Consider the following 22,830-nt stretch of genomic DNA (forward strand, 5'->3'; position numbering starts at 1 on the left):
TTTGTCAAACACTCAAAACCATAGGTTGAGTTTTTGAATACAAAGAGAGAAGAATAGTGAGGCAGTGAGCAGGTCAATGGTTTTAAACCATATGTCGTAGAGTGGTACTTTACGTGTCTATATTACGTCTTTGTATATAATATTAATTTATTTTGAAAAATCACATGTCATTCATTAAATTTTCAAGTTTAAAACCCTACGTTGCAGTGAAATCAACTCTCTCGATCGCTCTCGGGAAATAATAGTATGATACAACCAACGATGGAATATGAAAACGTACGAGTCTTCTATTGCGGCGTCAAAATAGTTTGGTCCTTCACGTCCGGTCCACATCTTTATTATATATGTTTGCATTATAAATCCATGCGTTAACAAATACATACCGGCGCGTGTGTTATTGGATCAAAACATAAAAGCATGGCTAATGTATACAAATTTGTGGATATGGCCATATGGGGCTTCTTCTCATATACCAGAATGTATTTTACAGATACGAAAATTATTGTTCACGGTAATAGACGTTAATATAGCAATTAATTAGGTAGTTGCAGTTACTACTCCAAGTCCCACGTAAAGAAATAACGATATAATATATGAATATGTTCAAAACTTCCACATCTAGAGACTAGAGCATGAATATAAATATATAATCCATTGAATTCTAGAGCATGAACTAAAGGTATTAGTTAAGCAATTCCGGCCAATAAAAAAGCTAGTATCATATAATGGTTGATCAAAGATTTAACGTTAATATATATACACTACTTATTCGGTTCAAAGAATCCATTTTTTTATAGAGTATAGATGTGAAGTTCCAAGATACCTTAAGTATATAGTCGTTTGTTGTGATCTCATGTATTATTATAAAATAGTCTATTGAAAATGTGATGTATACTAAAATTGTCTATTGTTAAAATATGTATTGTCGGAAGAACTTCTCATTATAAAGCATCAGAGAATCGTTTATCGCGATCGCGTGTAGCTTCCTTTACAAAGCAAATAATATTGTTCGATCTATGAATTATCATTTTATAATAGGATAAAATCAGATGTTTCTAATAGTACTGCAAATTCGGTAGTAATCATAAAATAAAATAAAAAACAACTAGGAAGGTATTATTAATGGGTGAGACAACTGTTTTATTTATCAGGTCGAAGACTTCTACGTTATGAATTCTGAATCTGTCTGTGAACTGTTCATCTACAGCTATCAGTTGTGGTCCAGTCTGGACCCTCGTTTTGCACTTTTAAACTCAACTAAGAAGCTGCTCGCAATATATGACCACTTCTCAAATTTTCTAAAATAAAAACTGTTCACTATTTCTTTAAAGAACAAAATTACATACACCAATTAAAAACAATATATGGTCGTCATGCTTTTACTTATTTTAATTGTTTTACTATATTTTGTGTGAGATATGGTGGGTGCTGTGGTTTTATACTGAATTGCTCCTCATTTTTCTTCTGTGTCAACTTCTTTGTTAATATTTCCTAATTAGGTTGCTCATTTTTTTTTTTTGTAAACCTTTGTCTTCACTCTCGACTGCGTCGACTTGTATTCTAATTTCGCTGGTCAATGAGGATTTGAGTCATTAGATGCGACGCAAATGTGTAACAACCAGATCTCTATATTTCTTTTATTTTATTTAAGAAATGTATTAATAATTTAATATATATTGGAAGAACGAAGTTTCAACCAGATGCGATCTGAAAGAAAACAAAAAGATTTTATTTCTTATGTTATGTTTTTAGTAAACAATCGTATAAAAGTTGTTCTTATAACATGTACCAACAGTCCAACACCATGTGCCCCGATTGTTAAATACAAAGATTCTCGCAATAAAAAACGAGGTCCATGCATTGGATTAATTAAGAAATTGTAACTTGTTGATCTGAATTTGAATGGTACAAAACTGATATATATATATTATTATTGTGTAAAACCAAAAGAAATAAAATTATCGTAGGCAAAAACTGATACATATTAATCATTTCCTCGTTAAAAAAAAATCTGATGAAAATTAAATGGTATGCTCCCTTTATCTTGAATCTGGATTATTATGGAAATTAAATGATACAAAAATTAAGAAAGAAGAAAAAACGTTTTCACAATAATGAAAATGCAAGTGGGAAATGAGAATAGCCATGTAACCTGTGATTTTCATTAATATTTTTTGCAGTTTCCATATATAGAAAGAATATTTGATGAACATTTTCCTCTATTATCTACATTGTGAACATCAAAAGTATGAAAAAGAAACCTAATGAAAATTGGATAATAATATGAATATTACACTAGTCTTTTCAACAGCACCGATGAATAACTCTCATATAAGTGACTGTACTTATTGAGAATTGGACTCGTTTGTATGTCGTCTGTACGATGTTTTCTTGGTTATCATCAGCAGGGATATGCAAGAACCATGTTCTTTGGGAGACAAGGCGAGTCCTTCCAAACCCTAGCGTGTAACTTAAGAAGCTCCTTCGCCTTCTCTTTAGTCTTGCCCCCACAGCTTACTTGAAGCACAAGACAAAGCTTCGCTACAACCCCCAACTGTAACATCTCGTTCAGCAAAGCAGGCGTCGCGCAGAACTTTCCCACTGACAACAAAACCCTAACCGCTCTATCGCTTGCCGTCTGCGAAACCCTAAGTATCTTCTTGCACACCACCGCTATGGCTGCTCCGTGTTTCAAGAACTCGGCTCGTCCCTCCGCACACTGACACAACAGATCAAGAACCACCATCGCCATCTCTGGACCTCTCCTATCTGATGAGAAGCTCTCGTCCATGAGAAGCTCGATTATCACAGAAATCACTCCAGCTTCCACAGCCTTGTGTCTGTTCCTTCCCCATGGACATATGTTCACCAATATATGCATCGCGGCTTTTGTCGCTTTGCGTGAGATTCGGTCGTCCAAGATCTCGACTACCTCACTGAAAATCTCTGGCTTAAGAGTCATGATCTGCATTGGATCCGCTACTTCAAGAATGTTCTTGAGAAGCAACGTTGCATAGGCTCTGGATTCGTAGATCCCGCGCTGCATGATCTTCGTCAAGGACTTTACGATATCGTTACCTTTCTTGTTGTTTAAAAGATTCTTGAGGACTGTCTCTGAGGTCTCGAGGTGGTAGAGTAAGTTGAGGCTTTCGTCGGTCAAACTCCCTAAAGATTGAAACCCATTTTCTGAGTTGTTGCTTACGATGTTGGCCAAGAACTCTGGTACTCCGGCGGCCTCCAAACACCGCTTGTTGGTCGCGTTCTCCGACATAATTTGACGAAGTCGTTTGAGACACTTGGCCTGGTTTTGATGCGAAGAGGCTGAATCTTTAATGAGCTTTTCGATCTCAGCTTTACAGATCGGAGGTCTCGGGGTAGGGATCCTCTCGACGCCGTAGGAGGCGTTTAGGGTGCACCAAGATTGGATGAGACGGCGAAGAGTGTGGTTCGGGGTGAGATCGGCGTCGGTTATATCTTGTTTGGTGACCGGACACGAGTTCTTCTTGCCAGAAAAGAGCCATTTCTCGATGCTGTCTCTGTCGTAGGTTATTCCGGTAGAGACTATCACTGGATCTTTCATAATCTCTAGAGAGATGGGACAAAGGAAGAACGGAGGAATCTCGATTTCTTCATCCATTGATCCTCCAGACATATGATATATGAAGATGCTGTGAGATTTGTATGAGAAACTAGATGAATATATTGACCAAAGAAGCTTAGGAACAAAACCAAAATTTATATATGTTTTTCTTGCTACAAGTTGTAGTAGTTGAGCTTGGGAAGATGTGAATTGGTTTGAATATTAAGTTAGGAAGAAGAGAGAAAGGAGGTTGGGTTTATTTATATAAAGGAAATATCAAAAAATTAATTCACAATTTTTAAAAAAGTCAAAACACGGAAAATACAAATACTGACACTCTTGTAAAGCTGTCCCTATTTAACTAAAAAAAGAAAAATAACCTGCCCTGATTTAAAAATATTATTAGTATTATTTTCTTAAAGATGGAACGAACGAGGAACATAGATTTGACCTTTTATTTTTCTCTGAATGATGGATGACTGATGAGTTGGGTGAAGAAAAAAGAACACGTGAGACGTATGAAATGGTTTGACTTTTCAATGAGTGATCGTAACAAATGGATAAGAAAATTAGTGATAAATATATAAAGAGAGAGCCAGTGGGTCGGGTCGTGGCGGTGGTGAAGACAAGAGTCAGCCTGACCACTAATATCCGTTACTCAGTTACTCAGTTCGTATCCGTCCCGAAAAAAGGTACCCGTAACCTTAGAGTCGAGTAAAAAGTTTTATAAGTATGCTACCCGTAAGTAAGGGATGAGTATTGGGTATTAATTTAATTTTCAATACCCGTCCCGTTACTCGTCCCTTTACCCATTTTGTAATCCAACCCGTTAATACTCTTTAATATTTTGTATTATTATTATATATTATTAATTTATAAATATATTCTATAGTTAAAGTTAAAGCCTAGGTTCAATTTAGCCCAATTAAAATGATACAAAGCCCAATTCAATTAATATATCCAAGACCATAACCTAATTGAATTAATATATATTTCACCTAGCTAACATAGTTTCTATTCTCCTCCTCCACTACACTTCCTTGTCGGCCGCCAATTAGTTTCTAGGCTTTCACTTTGAAACAGGTTATTCATGTCTCATTTTATATTCAAGATTCTTGTTGCCACTTCTATTTTTTATTCATCTCTATGATTTTTTGTTTAGGTTATATTGTTATGTTGTAGATGGCAATCGAAGAAATCGAAGATCCCAAGGTGGAACATAATGAAGGTCCCGACATTGATAAGGTATCTCCAAAAATAAAGTCAGTGGCTTGGGATCATTTTAAGAAAACAGAGAAGGGAGATAAAGCGAAATGTAACCATTGCTCACAACTTGTTGGTCTTACGACGAAATCTGGTACCACTACAAGTAATATGATTAAGCATAGGAGGAGATGCAAAAAACTTCACCCGGAGCTTGCCGTTGAAACAATGGATGGAAAAAGATTCAAGCAGGCTACCTTGTTCAATCAATCTAACAAAGATAACACTGTTGGAGCTGTTCCATCATATCTAGCGTTTAGTCAAGAAGATTCATGCAGAGCTTTGCTGAGAATGATTATAAAGGATGAGCTACCATTCAGGTTTGTGGAGAAAGTAGGTTTTCGTGAATACATGAGCATTGTTCAACCTCGGTTTGCTATTCCTTCTCGTAGATCAATAACTAGGGACTGCATGAGTTTATTTCTTGAAGAAAAGAGCAAGTTGAAGAAGTTCTTTAAGAGTTACAGGGGATATGTTTCTCTCACTATGGATACATGGACGTCGGTGCAAAACTTTAGCTACATGTATTTAACAGCACACTTCATTGATGATGGCTGGAATCTACATAAGAAAATCATCAACTTTTGTCAGATACATAGTCATAAAGGTGAGATGATTGGGAAGATGCTTGAGAAATGTTTAGTTTCTTGGGGAATCAACAAGGTTTTTACACTCACCGTGGATAATGCAAGTGCAAATGATGTCGCTATAAGATTCTTGAAAAGAAGACTTAAGTCATGGGGTACAAGTTTCCTTGATGGTGATTATCTTCACATGAGATGTGGCGCTCACATCTTAAATTTGGTTGTTAAAGATGGTCTACAAGAGACGAATACTGCTATTTTTCGAATTCGTACTGCTGTTCGCTACATAAGATCTTCTCCGGCTAGATTACTAAAGTTTAAGGAATGTCTTCTTCATCAAAACATCTCTACTACATCTGGACTTACTTTAGATGTTGAGACAAGATGGAATTCCACATACCTAATGTTGGAAGCTGCTGTGAAACTTAAGAAGGGATTTGATATGCTTGAGTTGGAAGATGAAAAATACATGGAAGAACTTCAGAAAATAGGAGGTGCGCCAACTGAATCTGATTGGACCTATGCAATCTCCATTTTACCTATCTTTAAGTTCTTCTATGATGCCACTTTGAAAGTTTCTACAACACGTTATGTCACGGGAAATGCTTATATGAAGGAGATCTTTGGTGTTGGCCTTATGATTCAGAAAATGGAGTTAAACAAGAATGATGCTAATCTGAAGTCAATGGCTGGTAAAATGAAGATAAAGTTTGATAAATACTGGGGAGAAAACATGAACTTGGTGATATTTATCGCATGTGTCGTTGATCCTCGGTATAAGATGAAGTACGTGAGTTGGCTGATCCGTGAAAGTTATGGTGGGAGCGTTGTTGAGGCCTTGATCGAAAGTATTCATACTCTGCTTGAGAAGATGTATCAAGTCTATGAAAGCTATGCTTCAAGCTCTACTACAAATACTAACCAAGTGCCAAGAGGAACCAGTAATTTAGAAGAAGTGGATGTGGTTGGAAGTTTTGATCTTGATTCATTGATGGATATGCATGAAGAAACATAAGCAAATTTGGTTTTTAAAACAGAATTGGAGTGTTATCTAGTTGATGATTGTGTTCCTAGGTCTGATCCGGATTTTAATATATTGTTGTGGTGGAAGAAAGCAAGTTCAAAGTTTAAGATTCTCTCCTTAATGGCAAAGGATATTTTAGCAATACCAGTTTCAACTGTTGCTTCTGAATCGGCATTTAGCACAGGTGGTCGCATACTTGATCCTTTCCGAAGTTCTCTCACACCAATGATAGTTGAAGCACTCATTTTCACTCAAGATTGGATTCGGTATGATTATCCACAAGTTTCTTCGGAGGAAGAACCAATGGAAGAGCTTGAGACTCTAGAAGATGGTAAATTTTTTAATCTTTGAGCTTTAATCAATGAATGTTCATATTTATTTATACACTTACAAGTTACTTTTTGTTTGTAGAGTTTAGCGCTTTCCCCCAAGGAGTTAGTCTTTCTTTGGAAGATGAGTGGGATTAACTTCATTAAACACGAATGAAGAAGGTAATATTTTAAACCTCATACTGTTTCTGTGAATATATGTTGGAGCTTGATATTGATCTTTTGTATTACGCGTATGTTTAGGTAAGGAAAGAGAATCAAAGTTGTTAGGAAATTACACGGCAGCTTACGGAATAACGACAACATGAAATTATAAGCTTTTTAAGTTTGTAATTTTATAATTTTTGATACTATATGTTGCATACATTTATGAGTTCTTCTTTTTTGGATTTCGGAATATGAAATTATTGATATTTATAAGTTCTTTTTTTTTGCGGTTAACGGTTTTTTTTGCCGGATACCCGTTTTTCCGGGTATCCGTTAAAAAGTCAGATATTTAAAGGGTCAACTGTTTTTTACCGGGTACCCATTTTTGCACGTACCCGCTATTTAAGGGTCGAGTACGAGTAATTTTTTTCTATTACCCGTAAGGATCGGGTCGGATAAAGAGTATCGAAAAATTCAAGGATACCCGTTCCGTGCCTAGCGCTGGACAAGAGTGTCTTCTTTGTGTCAATTCCTATTTTTTTATTTACTCACATGCCATAATCGATTGATTCTTCTTCCTCTCTCTTTTTTACTCATTTTTGCCACCCATTTTGACTTTTGATTTCCTTTTTGATGTGTCGTAACAAAAATAACAGTAACTGTATACAAATTTTTAGTACGACCTTTGTTTGAGATTATATATTAGTCAATATTTGCAAACTTTGTAGTACTAAAGGATCTTTTTGGCTTTTTAGGATATACCGATATATTAGTATCAAAGTGAATTGTATATATCGTGAATTGAAAAATGGTAGAATTGGTTTATCATCCATAGTTATTGAAAAATCAGTGTTCCAACTATAATAATCATACTAGATTTGAATCCGCGGTACACTATAATATTATATTTTTTTTTTCATATGATTTCTTACGTATTTTTACAATTTTAATAATACATTTCCAATATGTAAACTTTCTTGTTTATTAAATTAGTTGTAAACCAACTAACAATATTTACAATTTACAACTAATTTAATAAACAAGAAAATTTACAAATTGGATATATTGTAGATACATGTTTTATTTATTTTTATAACGCAATTGCATGATTCATGAACATGTTTTTTATTTGCAGTGGATATTTTATCAAATATATACTAAATACCGTATGGAAAAGCTGTATAAAGCAAATAAAGTTCACTAAAGCAAATAAAGTGAACTTATTTATTAAAACAGGTTTACGAAACCAAACTCATTTACTCAAAAATATAAATAAGAAAATTACATGTGTGTGTTAGTAGGATCAAAGGCCCAATATAAGTCTCAAATACTTTTCTTCACGGGTTGGATTCTTTGAAAACACGCGGATCCTCTTCTAAACGCATGTTAATTATTAATTAAGTTTTTTAGTTCCGATTTTAACCTTTTCAGTTTCAATTAAACATCTCTTTTGTGAATAAATTAAATCAGTGGCAATTGCTGTAAATAAAACCATAGTTTTGGACATTCTTAATTTTGTACTCCTCCTTTAATAGTATTAAGATTAAGATGATTTGCCACATATTAATGTACGGTAGGATATTAGGGTTAAATTGATTTTTACTCCCTTTGTTTAAACTGAATTCTCCCCTGTCTAAAAAGCCAAACAATCAAATATGTTTATATTTTCCGTCGTCTCGCACATCACATATATACTAAACACGACATGATGAATAACATATCTAGTAATAACATTTATTTTTCGTCCACATGCTAACACACAAATAAACAAACATTTCAATCGAATCACATTATCTCACATGTATATACTCTTTCATACATGTGAGAGTATATACTCTTTGATATTATAAACCACATCATTGCAATTTACGTAATTTCTATTATAATGCATTGTTCTTGTTGTTTTGAGCAGAACTAAGCATGCCGACACGATTAAATTAATCTCTGTTAGACAATTTACAATTATACTATACATCATTCGGACCGACATCCTTGCGAGAAAACCGGTTTTTGGGTTTAAATTCTTCAATTTTCTTGGTTAAGCGTATGCGTTTGACTTTGATGATGATATCATTTGTTACCAAAATAAAATAATTATATAATAAAGTTCTTCTTCTTTGGATTTGCAAAATTGGTGGGTGACCCGATATTCAATTTCATCATCCTGCACGTCGCTTACGTTTTCCACGATGGCAGTAATATTATGGCTAACATATTACATACTTCAAAAATGTTGTTCTTTGTTGATTATTTCTTCTTTTTGTTACCGACAAAACCTAATTAAGTGCCATAAACGGTCCTGTCCCACCCAGACGAAGTTATAACTATATAGTTACGTTCAACTTTTTTCTAGACGAAGATCTTCTACAATAATTTTGAATATTGACATTTCATTAAATCGTTTTCGTGATTTTTTTCATACTTACTTTGACGACGTGGATCATGCATGATATAATTGTCAACTGCTGTCTATCTAGAAGTCAAAGTCTAATAATAAACTGGAGATTGTTTGATTATTATGAGAAACAACCTCTTCATATATATATGACGTAAATATATTAATTTATGGGCATCGATCATTGTTAAATTGAGTCGTATTACTGATGGGTTCAAGACAGTGGTGTGGAGCTTCAACAACTTAAGGTCACCAACGCAAAAAAAGTAACACGGTTTTAAAAGATATTACCACCACTTATAATATATGCATGAATGGGCATGCGCGTATGAAACTTTCTGGAGATAACAATATATTATATTTATAGAAAGTAGTTCACTAGCTAATTCATTTTGACCACACTCTTTTAGTAAATTTTAAACAATGAAATCTTTACTTTACGACTAACAGCAATTTGAATTGCTAGGTACAATGCATCTAAAGCTCTTCCAGCAATTTTAAAATAGTTTCGAGAGATCTTCACGAAACGTCACAAAGCATTCCATGCCGTATCTACATGTATATATGATTCTGATTTCTTCATATAATAATTACATTAAAACAATGTAGTCAATTAAGATGATTGTAGAATGCAACATCGTGTAGACAAAACCGATATATAATGTTCCGTTTATCTAATAATAAGTACCAAAACTAATCTGGTTCAGGTATGAAAAACCCAAACCAATCCGGTTACAGCTGGCTTGATCGGTGTACAGTACCAGATTTTTGACTGTAAGTAAGAAGTAAGAACTAAGAAGGAAGGGCCCAAAAGTTTTTTTTTTTTTTCGACTGAATGATTCCGATTATATTGATCTTCAAAGTTTTACACAAACAACAAAAAGGAACCAGAACAATCACATACAACGAGCCAAAAACAACTAAAAATAGCTTTGGTCAAACACAAAAAATCCATGTAATCATAAAGGGTAACCCTGAGCTACATATGATTGTAATCGTTCATCCCTTGTGACGCTCTTTGCAATCAAAAAAGCTCCAAGATTAGCCTTTCTTTGTTCTAGGACAACTTTCCAATCAGCACAGATCGATAAAGCCTCAAACAACTTTCCAAAAACTCTGTAACCATGAAGGGCCCAAAAGTTATAAGAAACAAAATCGCATTAAAGTAAGGGAGTCGTTATATACTGTGTGGAAGTTACTGAACTGAACCAACTTCTGAACAGTTATCTCGTGGACGTACTTGCTAAAATTCTTACCTAACCTTTTTGTTCATTATATGAGCATATTGTCATATATATATATCCAATTTAATTTGAATTATAACAAAAATAAAGTTATTGATGTTGAAAAAAGAAAAAAAGTTATTGAGTTGGGCCTAAATGAAAGTAGTGATGTTGGACAGCTGGAAGTGATGAATGTATGCGTGCCTAATCAAATCGGAACTTTGGTAGGGTTCTGGGCCTGTAAATTTTAATACGTTTGAGTTCAAAAGTCTTGTTGTTTCGGACTGCAAATGGTTGTGCTGACTCAATAACTAAACATTGAGTTTTTCACTTAATGTGTCGGTTTCGGTTGATAGATTCTCTGTATTTGTATGACTGGACAGTGGACGGCAGGATTAATTTGGCTCAATAGAACAAGACTCACAAAACATTTCATGTTTTCGCTTAATTTCATTAAAATTTTTAATGTGTTAAGAGATATTTGGGCCCAATATAAGAGGTATTTGGACCCTTTTGATGGGCAAATATAGCCTTATTATTAGCATACTTTTTGTAATTATTTCTTTCCAACTTATCCGAAATCAATCATTACCCAAAGCTATAAATGCAAAAAAATAAGGTTTGTTAGCAAATTAGTACATTTTAAAAACATAATTGGGAAACTAATATATTCACTATTTAAAATTAGAAAAATAGGGTGTTGTGTAATAGAGAGTTTGTGAGATAGGGAGAAATAGTGGGGCATAAGTTTGGTGAGAAAATTACAAAAATGGGTATGTGTAGGTAAAAAATAAAGTTTTTTTCCCTCCAATCGTAATTATTCAAATAATTGTTAATATAATCTATTTTTAGAAAACTTCTTAGATACAAAAAAATACATTTTTTTCTTTACAATATGATATGAATTTTATTTAATAATTTTTAAATATATTATATAAATTTTTTGTATTCCTACACCTTAGTATGTGTACAGATGTCTATACACATTATTATGTGTACATATGTTTATACACATTATTAATTTTACAGATGTAATTTGTATAAAAACATTGCAGTACAAGCATATCTACACACATTTGAAACCCTAAGAATTAAACAAATTTTATCTGTACACATAATAGTGTGCATACATTTGTACACATAATAGTGTGTATAGAAATCTGCACATTTAATTAGATGCACAGATCTAAAATTTGTAAAAAATATTTAATATTATCAAATAAAATCACCATGCAAAATGCATATCCAATTATAAAGAAAAAAACATAGAATTTTTTATTTCTATAAAAATTTAGAATTTTTCGTAATTAGTCAGCATTTTTATTTTTAGATTATATTGAGCATATAATAAAGAAGAAAAAAAATTAAAAAGAAAATAAAAATAAAAGATTCAATGGCATATGTTGTAAATATTAAATGTTGATGAGGGTTGGAAAGTCTTGTGAACAGTAGAAAACAGTAAAAATTGTGGAATTTGCTAATTATAAATAGTGATTGTACTACTTTTACAATTATCTTTTGAAAACTATCTATTTTACCAAATATCTCAAAAAAATATTACAAGCACACAGATAAGCTCACTTCTCATTGTCTCACCTCACTCATATATAGGCTTTAGCTTCAGTCTCCATATAAAAAGACTTTGCTAATGTAAGTTTATCTATCAGCAGGCAGCTGCTAATTCCACTTTCGTATGATGACCTCAGTTCTCCACCGGTTTGTATATGTTAAATTACTGAAATTCTTTATGTATGGAGAAATACTAATTAATATGAACGAAATTCACATTGGAATTTTAAAAAACATATTCACAAAAGTCCTAAAAACCCCTATAATATGTTTAGGATTTTAGTTCGTTGTGTGTCTAATTGTGAAATGCAAGAAAAACCCATTTTGAATCTGAATTTATGTCTTAGGATCGGAATAAAAACGATTAGGATCGTGGTGGAAGCTCGTCTTTGAATTGATAAAATCCTCGAAATAATCTGAATGTCTTTATTTTGTTGGAAATACAATTTAACACGCTTTATGAACACTTTCTTTTACTATATGCAAAGTTTATAATCTGAATTATATTCAACAGTTCTTAAAATCTTATTTCAGAAGTTTGGGAGTTCTTTTAATCGTTGAACTGGGAATAATGAAAATGAAGTAGATATCTCTAGTTATTCTTGAGATTTGTATACATACTGATACTATGTTTAACTTAATTATTCCAGAAAAAAAAAAGCATTTGAATTTCATATATATATTTTTAATCTGTATTATAATTTTATTTGAGCATAAAGGTCATTATATATATTTCCAAGTTTTCTGCCACTTAGCTTCATCTGCATACATATTCGGAATGATCTATATAGCTTAGATCTAATGTGTAATCATCATAAAATATTTGATAGATCAGTTCACTATCTTATTATTACATAGAAATAAAAGTAAAATATAATTTGGTATACACCCAAAAGCAAGCTATTACACGTAACTAAACCATATACATATGTAACCCTATCCATCCCCCAATAAAAACGAAAAAAAAAAAGAAATTACAAAATCGATATACAACCGTCGGCCATATATAACCAAAGACTAAAATTAAATTTTGTTCTTTGTTTTGGTTCAATGGTATAAGAAAAACTATATACTAATTAAAAACTAGAAACGTATAGTAACCTGCATCGGTTTCTCCGTTTAGAGATAGTAGGGTTTACGCAACGAAGTCGGGCAATAACTGAGCAACATATCTCTTCTGGTTCTGTATGTTCATCCCATTGTAAGCAGCGGCTGCTGCGGCTGATGAATGTGCATTTGTAGCTGATCCGCCACCGTTGATGGCGGCGGCTCCATATTCCTCTGTTTCTCCTATTTTCACTCTTCTCCCTATAGGATTCCCATGGTGGGTCTGCATGAATCCCTGATGATGCGTGGACGACAAGCTATCACAATGAGGTAGCCCTAACGTAAGGGACACGCCATTGTTATTTCCTGAGTACCTTTGCGCCATGAGCTCCTGGTCTGAGACTACATCAAATCTTGACATCTCATCCATTTGGTACTGCCCGAAATTCCCCATGAAAGGGTAGCCACCGTCTGATCTTATCCCTTGCCGTTCTTCTAGAATTTTCATCGTGAGCTTCTCGTTGGAACTGAAATCCGCATTTATGGGCTGCATCATTGTCTCCTCGCTGGTTCTTAGTCTCTTTGGGCTTCCTTGCATTCCAGTGACGCCTTCTAGGTCACCGTTGTGATTGGGATTCATATGGTAAGTGTCGGCCATGGGGCTCTTCTCTTGGTTACTTGTTGACTTAGAAGCAGAATCTTCGTTGCTTTGATCCAAAGGATTCTTCTCCATGGATCCCATGTTCTTTCCCTGCTCCTTCATTTCTTCCATATACATTTCTTCCACCATAGGTTTCCATAACCGAACTCTCGCGTTTATAAACCAGTTAGATACCTAAAAAAAAAACCCTTATATATAAACACGTTTCCTATATTAACCCAAAATAAAAAATAAAAAAATTAGTTGAATCGTACCTGGCTCCGAGTGAGTCCTGTTTGCTTGGCAAGCATGTGCTTGTCCGAATCCTTAGGGTATCTAATCAAAACAAAGAAAAAAGATTTAGTTTGTGTTCAAGTGATGAAAAGTAGTGGATGTCTATATATAGGGGGTTACTTACGGGTGAAGAAAGTGTTCGAAGAGCCAAGCACGAAGGACTGAGACAGCTCGTTCGGGGAGACCACGCTGAGGTCTCCAAGCATTATTGGTAGGATGTTGAATCATTCCTAGTTGCTGAAGAGCTCTTTGCTGTCTCAAGTGATGGTCCACGAACTTGAGCCTCGACCCTTCAAACCTTCCAACACCAGACACCGAATCTTCCTCCCCAAGACTCTTGTTAGCCGCTTTTATCTGACCAGCGATCGCCTCTTTCAAGCACCGGAACTGTCTTGATATGGTCTTCAGTGCAAGCGACGTGTATGACTTCGCTGACCCTATCCCTGCCGCTTGCTCAAACGACGAGATCACCATCTGCATCTGTTGGTGGTACTGTCGATATCTCTGCTCCACCTTTTCATATTCCAACCAACAACGTAACGTGAGGCTCGTGAACGTAAGTGTACGGTCTACATATATATAATCTATAAAAGTTATGAGTACTATTTTACTAGGAGAGGGACAAAAAAAAAATTTCATCAATCTCTGTAAGATTGTCAATTTTAGAAATCAGAAAACAAAAAAAAAAGAAGAAAAGAAAATAGTATAATATGAATTGTGAAAATGACTGAAAAATTAATCTTAGGGATATAGCTTTAAGTCCACTTCATGTGTTATATAAGAGAGCACTCAGTATAGATTGTATATAATACGTATGTGTTGTTGTTACCTCATGAAGCATGTTACTAAGCTTTGCTTTCTTCATCTGTATTTCTTGTCTCTCCGCCGTGCCTAGCTCCACTGTACGTTTCCCGGCAGCTTCTCCTCCGCCACCGGAATCTTCTCCTCCAGCGCCGGTAGAGGATTCTCCGACAGCCTTATCGTTTCCACTACTCCCCTTTTTGGAAGAGAATAGTTGGGACTTAGCGTTGATGTCATCAGAATCAGCGTTGACTACTTCGTCAAGAAGCTCTTGCGCTGCCTTCAAGTACTTGGAGCTTACAAGATTCGCTATTCCGTTTGTTACCCCCGATCCTGCAGAGCCAGACCCGACCCTGATGTCCTCTCCCGGTCCGGACCCGAACCCGACGTGGATAGGCGGGTGTTGTTGATGATGTTGCTGCTGCTGTTGAGACGAGAGGGTTAAAGAGAGGCCTTGCTGCGCGCGTGGCGTCTCACACGCGGCTTGCTGGTGAGTGGGATCCACTTGGTGGCTACCGTAAAGACTGTACTGCACGCGCGGAGGGTAACCGTGAAGTACGGAGATGTTGTCGGCGGCTGTAATGGAAGCAGCTTCGTGGCCAGAGAGTGGGATTCCGACGAACTGCTGACTCGCGTTAGGCTGCGGCGCGTGGGAATCGAGGAAAACGAAACTGTTGTTGTTTGTGTTCGTGTTGTTGTTGTTGCTGTTGTTGTTATTATTGTTGTTGTTGTTCGAGTCGTCGTCTTGTTGGGTGTATTGAACGTAAGTAGTTGGATTCATGAGGATCAACGTTTGTAGACCACCGTCGGATCCGGCTGAGATCTCCGGTGGATTCCCGTGGAAGTAAGCAGCCATCTATAATAATTTGTAGAGAATACTTTTTTTACTCACGAATGAAACGGTGACGTTTTCTTTGATTCTTGATCTTCTTCTTTCACCAAGCTGATTGATCAAGAAACAAAAAGAGAAAGACTTAAAAAAAAAAAAGGAGGAAAAACAAAAACACTATAAGTTCATATAGAGACTGTATAGATATCTACAGAGTTTGAAGGAAAGAAAGAAAGAAAGAATTGTGATCACATCAAGAAGAAGAAGACCGACGAAATATGGATTATGAGAAAGAGAGATCATCGAAGGATATGGAAATTAAGAGTACATAATCATGATTGAAAATAAAATAATAAAATAATATGAGTTATATATATAGAGAGAGGAGATTGAAAGAGAAAAGAAAAGAAAAAAATGAATATTATAAAATTAGAAAGAAAGATGAAGAACCTGGATTGATAGAGATCTGAGGATGCACGTGTTTCATGATCATCTCAAGCTGCAAAAGGAAAGTTACATTAGAGAATTTCTTATCAAAGAGAAAGAGGAAGACTAGGGAGAGAGACAGACACACACACACACACGCGAATATACACTTATATATATATATATACATACCTGTGTTTGTGGAGATGTGTGTGATTGCTATGTGAGTTTGGTCTCTCTGTGTCAGACTCAAAGATCTCTGCAACTCTTTTCTTGCTCAAAGGGGAAATATAAAATACATTAAAAAAGCTGAGAAATAAGTTTTATATATATAAAAAGATGATATTGAGAGAGAGAGAGAGGATAAAGAAAGGAGAGATAAAAGATACCCATCTTTTCCTTCACTCATTAATCTCCCCACAGTCTTAGTACGCCACCATTTTCTCCTCACTTTCCTTTTTTTTTCTAATTATTTTTTGTGTTGTGGTCGGTATATCTTATAACCAAAATGGATTTTTATTTGTCCCAAAATTTGTAGAAAATGATTCTTGCTAAATTATACAAATGTTTAGGACATCAATTTTTGTGTTTGTTAACGTTCACCACCACCAGCTGAGCTAATGTTATTTATGTTTTTATTTAATATACTAAATGGACACTCCAACCATGTTGGAATTTTATTTTCAAAATTGAGAAATTAAATTTAGTTTTATGAAATTTTAGTTTTAGAGATTATATTGACAATATTGGAGTCTGAATAATCTTCACAATGCGTTCTTCATAACATATTCTGAAAACCATATACTAGATGTTTTTAAAAAGCTATATATCCCATCCTACTCTACTTGGGAATAACAATTCATAACTATTATAGCTTGGTGATAACTGATAAGTAAGGTACGACGTACATCATAGTAAGATAGATCGAATAGATAAAATTAAGTTGAGGGATTTCAAACATTTGTGTACGTATAATTAATTGTTTATTTCGGCATTCAGTACAAAATATATTATATTAAAGTTCAATTTTTATTATTATTTCGTATTCATATGTATCTATATTCCACAGTAATATTTATATGCTATATGATAAGGATCTATAATTGGTGTACTTAGCTTGCGAATGGGTCGAAAAACAGAGGAACTTGTATGATATGACTTTGGCCTTTTATGTATTGACCAGGTAATGAACCCACATATCTTAACAACCAAACACTCCTCTATTATTTAGTTATTTATACACAATATATAAATTTATAAAGGAAGTAAATGTTATCACATCAAGACATAGTGATATGTATGTCGTGTCCAATTTAGAATCATATCATTTTCTAATTAAAAATTATATTTTATATTTCTATAATAAAAAGAAATCCCACACGCATCTCAATCCAAATCTTTCTTTATTGATATAACTACAATCCTGAACAAAAAGTATTCTTGAGATTACTATTCTTGCAGACTTTTATCATCTATTAAGTTCGGACTGTACACTAAAAATGGCAAAGAACTTTGTATTGTTTGTGATTTTTATGAGGTATAAAAATTCGTAATGTTTACGTTACCAAGTTCATATCATAATTTTCCTTAGTAAATTAACTAATTAATACACTTATATTCACCAATATTGTTTAATGTACACTTGAAAACTTAAAACGCCACTTGAAAACTTAAAACGCAATTTGTATAGCTATTATTGGTTGATTTTAGCCTTTTTACTCAATCTTTTTTTGTAGGGAGGTATAGTCGAACTTTTGTGCGTAAAAAACCTTCATGAGGTGGCAATTTCTCTTGGCGATAGTGGATCATTAGGGTATTTACATCTCTAACTCGTAACTAATTAAATGATGATGCAAAAAAAAAAAAAAAAAAAAAAAACTCAGAGAGTAAAAGCATTCACTAATACTATATATAGCTTGCATGCTTATTTTCATCCAAGCTGCATGGCTCTAGCCCATGACAACAAGTAAACAAAATTAATTAAGAAATTGGTGAGATATACATAATGACAGAAGTTGAACTGAATAGAGATGGGTAAGTAATACACTTCATTTAGAAATTATACTTCTGTGCAGTGACGATCTAATTTATATTATTTATGTGAAACGTTAAAATAGTAGGGACAGAATTTAAGTATAAATCTATGAAAACAAATGCATGTACAAAAGTGACAGCTACTTTCCCTCCCATTTTGCTTTTACTTTGGTTTCATTCAGACAAAAACAGATATTTTTATTACATTATAATTTGACATATAGAAAATAATAAAACTAGGAAGTAGCATAACTGAAAAAGATTAGCCAATTTATGATTGATTTGGGGAGTCACTCAAGTTCATGCAATATATATTTTTTGAGAAGAAATCATGAAAGTAACGTCCAAACTCGTTTATATCAATAGTTGTTCTAATATAGAAAAAAAATTGTAAACTGATGAATTGTTGAAACTATGAAAACTCAGAAAATAGATATTCAGAAGTTTTGGTTAAGCCATTTGTTTGATTTCTTTCTCTAAATTAATCATCTTCGTTAATTTTGAACAAAAAGAAAAAATAACAAAACTTGATGGGCGATATTGAAAAACAAACTTTGTAGTAGACACAGTGACATAAAGAAAAGAAAAGAAGATAGTCGAAGCCTCGAAGGCATATAACATGCCAAACGATCGGGGTGAAAAGGCAACAAAACGTCCAAATTGATTTATATTGGAGTATATATATATAACTAATGCGTGACTGGACATGTTTTAGGAGAACTTAAACACGCCCAAGATGAAATTTCAATGACCGTTAGAACACGGTGAATAATTGTTTAATGATGATTGTTATTGAACCAAGCCACACTACGTACAATTACATACTAAAACTACCATCTTTCTAATTATATTTTGAAAATTACATACTTGAGCCAAAATACCCTTCAGAAAATACAGAGACATACGTGGTAAACCAAAAGAATATAGAGGACATATATGTGTGTGTGTGAAAATAAATAATCAAAATAATTATATACATATAGTGGGAGCCACTCTTTTCCATCATGCTTCATTATCATTATCGTTATCATCTTCTCTCTTCCTCTCTTTCTCAATAATTTAGATTTTTGTGTAATTAAATATTTTAGGTTTTCTGCAGAAGGAGACGTTTCCTCGTTTTTGTGCTGTTTGGATCTTCTGACACACTTCACTTTTTCGTATAAATTTTAGTTTTCTCTAATCCCATTATGTACATTTAAAATATTACAGTATATCCTTGACCTATTTTGTGTTTCGAGAAAATAAAAAAACCTGTGTTTTTTTTGTTCTTACAGATGACTTCGTAAACAAATATTTTCAATTTCTAGAATATTAAAGTGTTCAATAGTAATTAAATTTATTTATTTATCCTCCATCAGTTAAAAAGTTATACTTTATTATCAGTAATCAATATAACGTACATAGAAAACCTAAAATAAATCAACCTTCATCAGACTAAGGAAAGTGTTCCTTAGTTTTTTGGTGAAGGATAAAGATTAAAATTTTAAAGCCAGGAAAATTAACACGTCATTTGGGCAGAAAGTCATAGCCCTGTTCGTTTGGTGAACTAAACATAATATCTGGATACGTAATATCTAGACGCAATATCTATATGATGTTTGTTTGTGTTATTGTTTGATATGTCCATGAATTGTATTTGTATGCAATTACGTTTGTTTTGTCATTTGATATTTGTATCTAGATACATTTATGTAAAATACCAAAAAAATCTTTATTTTATGTTGAATATGTTTTAGTGGTTTTAATTTATTCATGTTTTAAGTTTATTTTCATATCAAATTTAAATAAACATTTAAAAATGATATTTTGCGTTTTTGGTAGAAAAACGAGATTTTGCGTTTTTAACCGAAAACATAATTTTGCAGTTTTGGCGGAAAAACTCGATTTTGCGGTTTTGGCTGGAAAACATAATTTTGCGAGTTTGGTTGAAAACAAGATTTTGCGGTTTGGCGGAAAAACGAATATTTGCGGTTTTGGTGGAAAACGAAATTTTGCGATTTTGGCGGGAAACATAATTTTGCGATTTTGGCATAAACGTAATTTTGTATTTTTATGTTTTTGGCGAAAAAGTAATTTTGCGGTTTTGGCGGGAAAATGTAATTTTGCGATTTTGGCGGGAAAACGTAATTTTGCGGTTTTGGCGAGAAAACGTAATTTTGCAGTTTTGACGGGAAAACATAATTTTGCGAGTTTTGGCGGAAAAACGAGATTTGCAACCTTAATACATCACAATCAGTAAAAATAATTAAACATGAATGTTTTAAAAGCTCTCGAAGGTTTAAAACACCGAGAGATTGAATGTTTAAAGAAAAAATGATTGCGAGCTAAATGAAATATATGCCAACACATGGTCATACATACAAACAATATAAATGTTTTGTTAACTACGTGAACTATTGTCACCATATAATGAATAAACAAACATAGATTATATGTATAACACCATAAATATTCAATTCCGATGTTTGGTTAGTCAAAATTTGGCATTGATCAGTGTTAACCGACGTTGACCAGTGTTGACCGACGTTGAAAGAGAATTTAATAAATGTTTATTTTCAGTAATAAATGTATTTCACACAAGTGTTCGTTGTTGCCTCTTGAAGGTTTTTCTTTTCTGTATCATTTTATGATTCTTAATATTTTTCATTATTCTCTCTTATTAAGTAAATAATATTTCTCAACCTTCATCAGACAACGAAAGAAAGAGAATTTATATAATTCTTAAACTTTATATAGTGGAACAGAGGGAAGTATATAATTTATGTAATATGTTTATTTTCCATCATATTATAAATGTATTGTATCAGTTATCTTGATAAGTACTATTTTATCACTTAACACATTATATATTGGTATATCCAAATTATATTAAATACCAATATATATATATATATATATAAATACACATTTCTTTGATAAAATAGCACATTAAATTTTCAATCAACAGTAACATAAGAATTTACCGAAAATTTTACATTAGTGGATAGTAATAAATTGCATCATTTTCATCAACTTAATTTCAATCTGTAACATTTTCTTCTAACTTATTTATTCTGATTCTTATTGCAAATTTTCACTTGTTTTTCACTGTTTATCTGTCGGTATTTGCCAAAACTTTATGAGAGAATATAGTGATGTCTTGTTGTTATTTTTGCCACTATAGTGCCATAATTATTTCTTTGTCACGGACTCAGAAGTTGTGACAATTAACTACTGGCCATTGGTCACTAACTAAGACGTCTTTTTCTTAATCCAAATTTGCGATAAATTGTGAAACAATAACGATGCGTCCCTCAGCCACTAATCAGCTAAATATAATATGCCACAGAAGCACATGCTAACGAACTGCGTCAAATGTCGAAATATATTCAAATAGAATTTTCCGATTAAACTGATGCAACATATTTCAAAATTTTACACATCTATTTCCTTACCAAATATATATACTTTATAATATTAATAAGACGAGGCGATAAAATAAAGAAAAAAATTATCTATCTGTTTTAAATGAAAAAATAGATTTCTGTCAATCACTAAAGACTTACGCGTAACATGCATTTGACTCTACTAACGCACTGTCATCATATTCATTCATATATCACCTTAGCAAGTTAACTATAAGAATTAACTACAAAATCTTTTTTTTTTCTTTAGTTTTAGCTTTTACGTACAATTTTTCAGGCGAAATCAGAAACATTGTACTGCAAGTGAAAGCTCATCCTCGGTGAAAGAAAATTCTTATTCCCTAGGTTAAAGCTGTACAACCTTTTGAATGACAAGGATTGTTATATGTCAATCACTACGCTTCATATGCATTTAGACTCTACCAACACACTATCATATTCATTCATATATATATATATATATATCTTAGCAACTTAACTATAAGTAAGTGAGTATATATATATATATATATATATATGACCAGTTATATTTTATTAACTTTTTTTTTGTTGTCAACAACACTTTATGAACTAAAACCCGAATTAGTTACGATCGGGTTGAAGGTGAAGACGCAGCACTAAAAACAGACAAGTCACAATCTAGTTCTGAACCATTTCAGAATTTGGTACCTAACCAAAATTTGAATTCTTCTAAAGTGTGAGTTACTATATGTCCACAGAATTCCGAAAATTAATCTAGAAGAAAAGTAGAAAACCATTTGTCACGTAATTCAGTCCATTCTTCAATAGTTTCCTGACTATGAAGCAATATTCTCATAAGCGAAATCAAAATCCAAAGAGAAAAGCTAAGGCTAATGACATTAAGTAGAGGTAAATGTCCAACTTAAATTGTTGGTAGATTTAACGACGTTGTAGTTTATTGTTTCTTTCTTTGTTTCACATTACGAATAAAACTTACCACATCAAATACATTGTTTGATGAGGCGATGATTAACAAAAATAACAAGCAAAAACCAAATAAATTGTTCAGTTTTTAAGTCGTCAAGTTTTGACTTAAAATAATCAAATCTAAACAAGTTTAAACTACTTCGACTCAAAAAAAAAAATGTTTGTATACTTTTGGACTTAGTATATATATTTAAACTACTTAGTAACTTAGTTTGTATACTTTTGGACTTAATATATATAGTAACAACATATATTTTTTATTAGTACCAACATGTACCATCCTCGCTTCGGAA

The 22,830-nt window shown here is 33.2% G+C and overlaps 1 protein-coding gene and 1 pseudogene across 2 annotated transcripts; both read right to left on the bottom strand.

Moving 5' to 3' along the window:
- Positions 1 to 2,140: 2,140 nt before the first annotated feature.
- Positions 2,141 to 3,812, bottom strand: LOC104792367 (E3 ubiquitin-protein ligase PUB23 pseudogene; annotated as a pseudogene). Its single transcript, XR_015559796.1, has one exon. The product of XR_015559796.1 is annotated as an E3 ubiquitin-protein ligase PUB23 pseudogene (transcript).
- Positions 3,813 to 12,936: 9,124 nt separating this feature from the next.
- Positions 12,937 to 16,762, bottom strand: LOC104699260 (BEL1-like homeodomain protein 1). The gene is made up of 7 exons (XM_087454498.1): positions 16,541 to 16,762; positions 16,344 to 16,418; positions 16,176 to 16,224; positions 14,925 to 15,839; positions 14,220 to 14,608; positions 14,077 to 14,137; positions 12,937 to 13,996 (listed from the first exon to the last, which is right to left on the bottom strand). Exons 4-7 carry the CDS (start codon positions 15,750 to 15,752, stop codon positions 13,250 to 13,252), a joined length of 2,025 nt encoding a protein of 674 aa, XP_087310624.1. The 5' UTR covers positions 15,753 to 15,839; positions 16,176 to 16,224; positions 16,344 to 16,418; positions 16,541 to 16,762; the 3' UTR covers positions 12,937 to 13,249.
- Between the last annotated feature and the right edge of the window lie 6,068 nt (positions 16,763 to 22,830).

This window comes from Camelina sativa, chromosome 6, assembly GCF_030686135.1.
Source record: "Camelina sativa cultivar CO46 ecotype springtype chromosome 6, ASM3068613v1".
NCBI classification, from domain to species: domain Eukaryota; kingdom Viridiplantae; phylum Streptophyta; class Magnoliopsida; order Brassicales; family Brassicaceae; genus Camelina; species Camelina sativa.

What these genes read in the sequence shown, in the direction of transcription:
- LOC104699260 (XM_087454498.1), bottom strand. Translation starts at nt 15,752, where the DNA reads ATGGCTGCTTACTTCCACGGGAATCCACCGGAGATCTCAGCCGGATCC. An exon ending in TTAGTAACATGCTTCATGAG is followed by an intron (nt 14,609 to 14,924) that starts GTAACAACAACA and finishes GAATATGAAAAG; the next exon opens with GTGGAGCAGAGATATCGACA. An exon ending in CAGGACTCACTCGGAGCCAG is followed by an intron (nt 13,997 to 14,076) that starts GTACGATTCAAC and finishes TTTTTTTTTTAG; the next exon opens with GTATCTAACTGGTTTATAAA.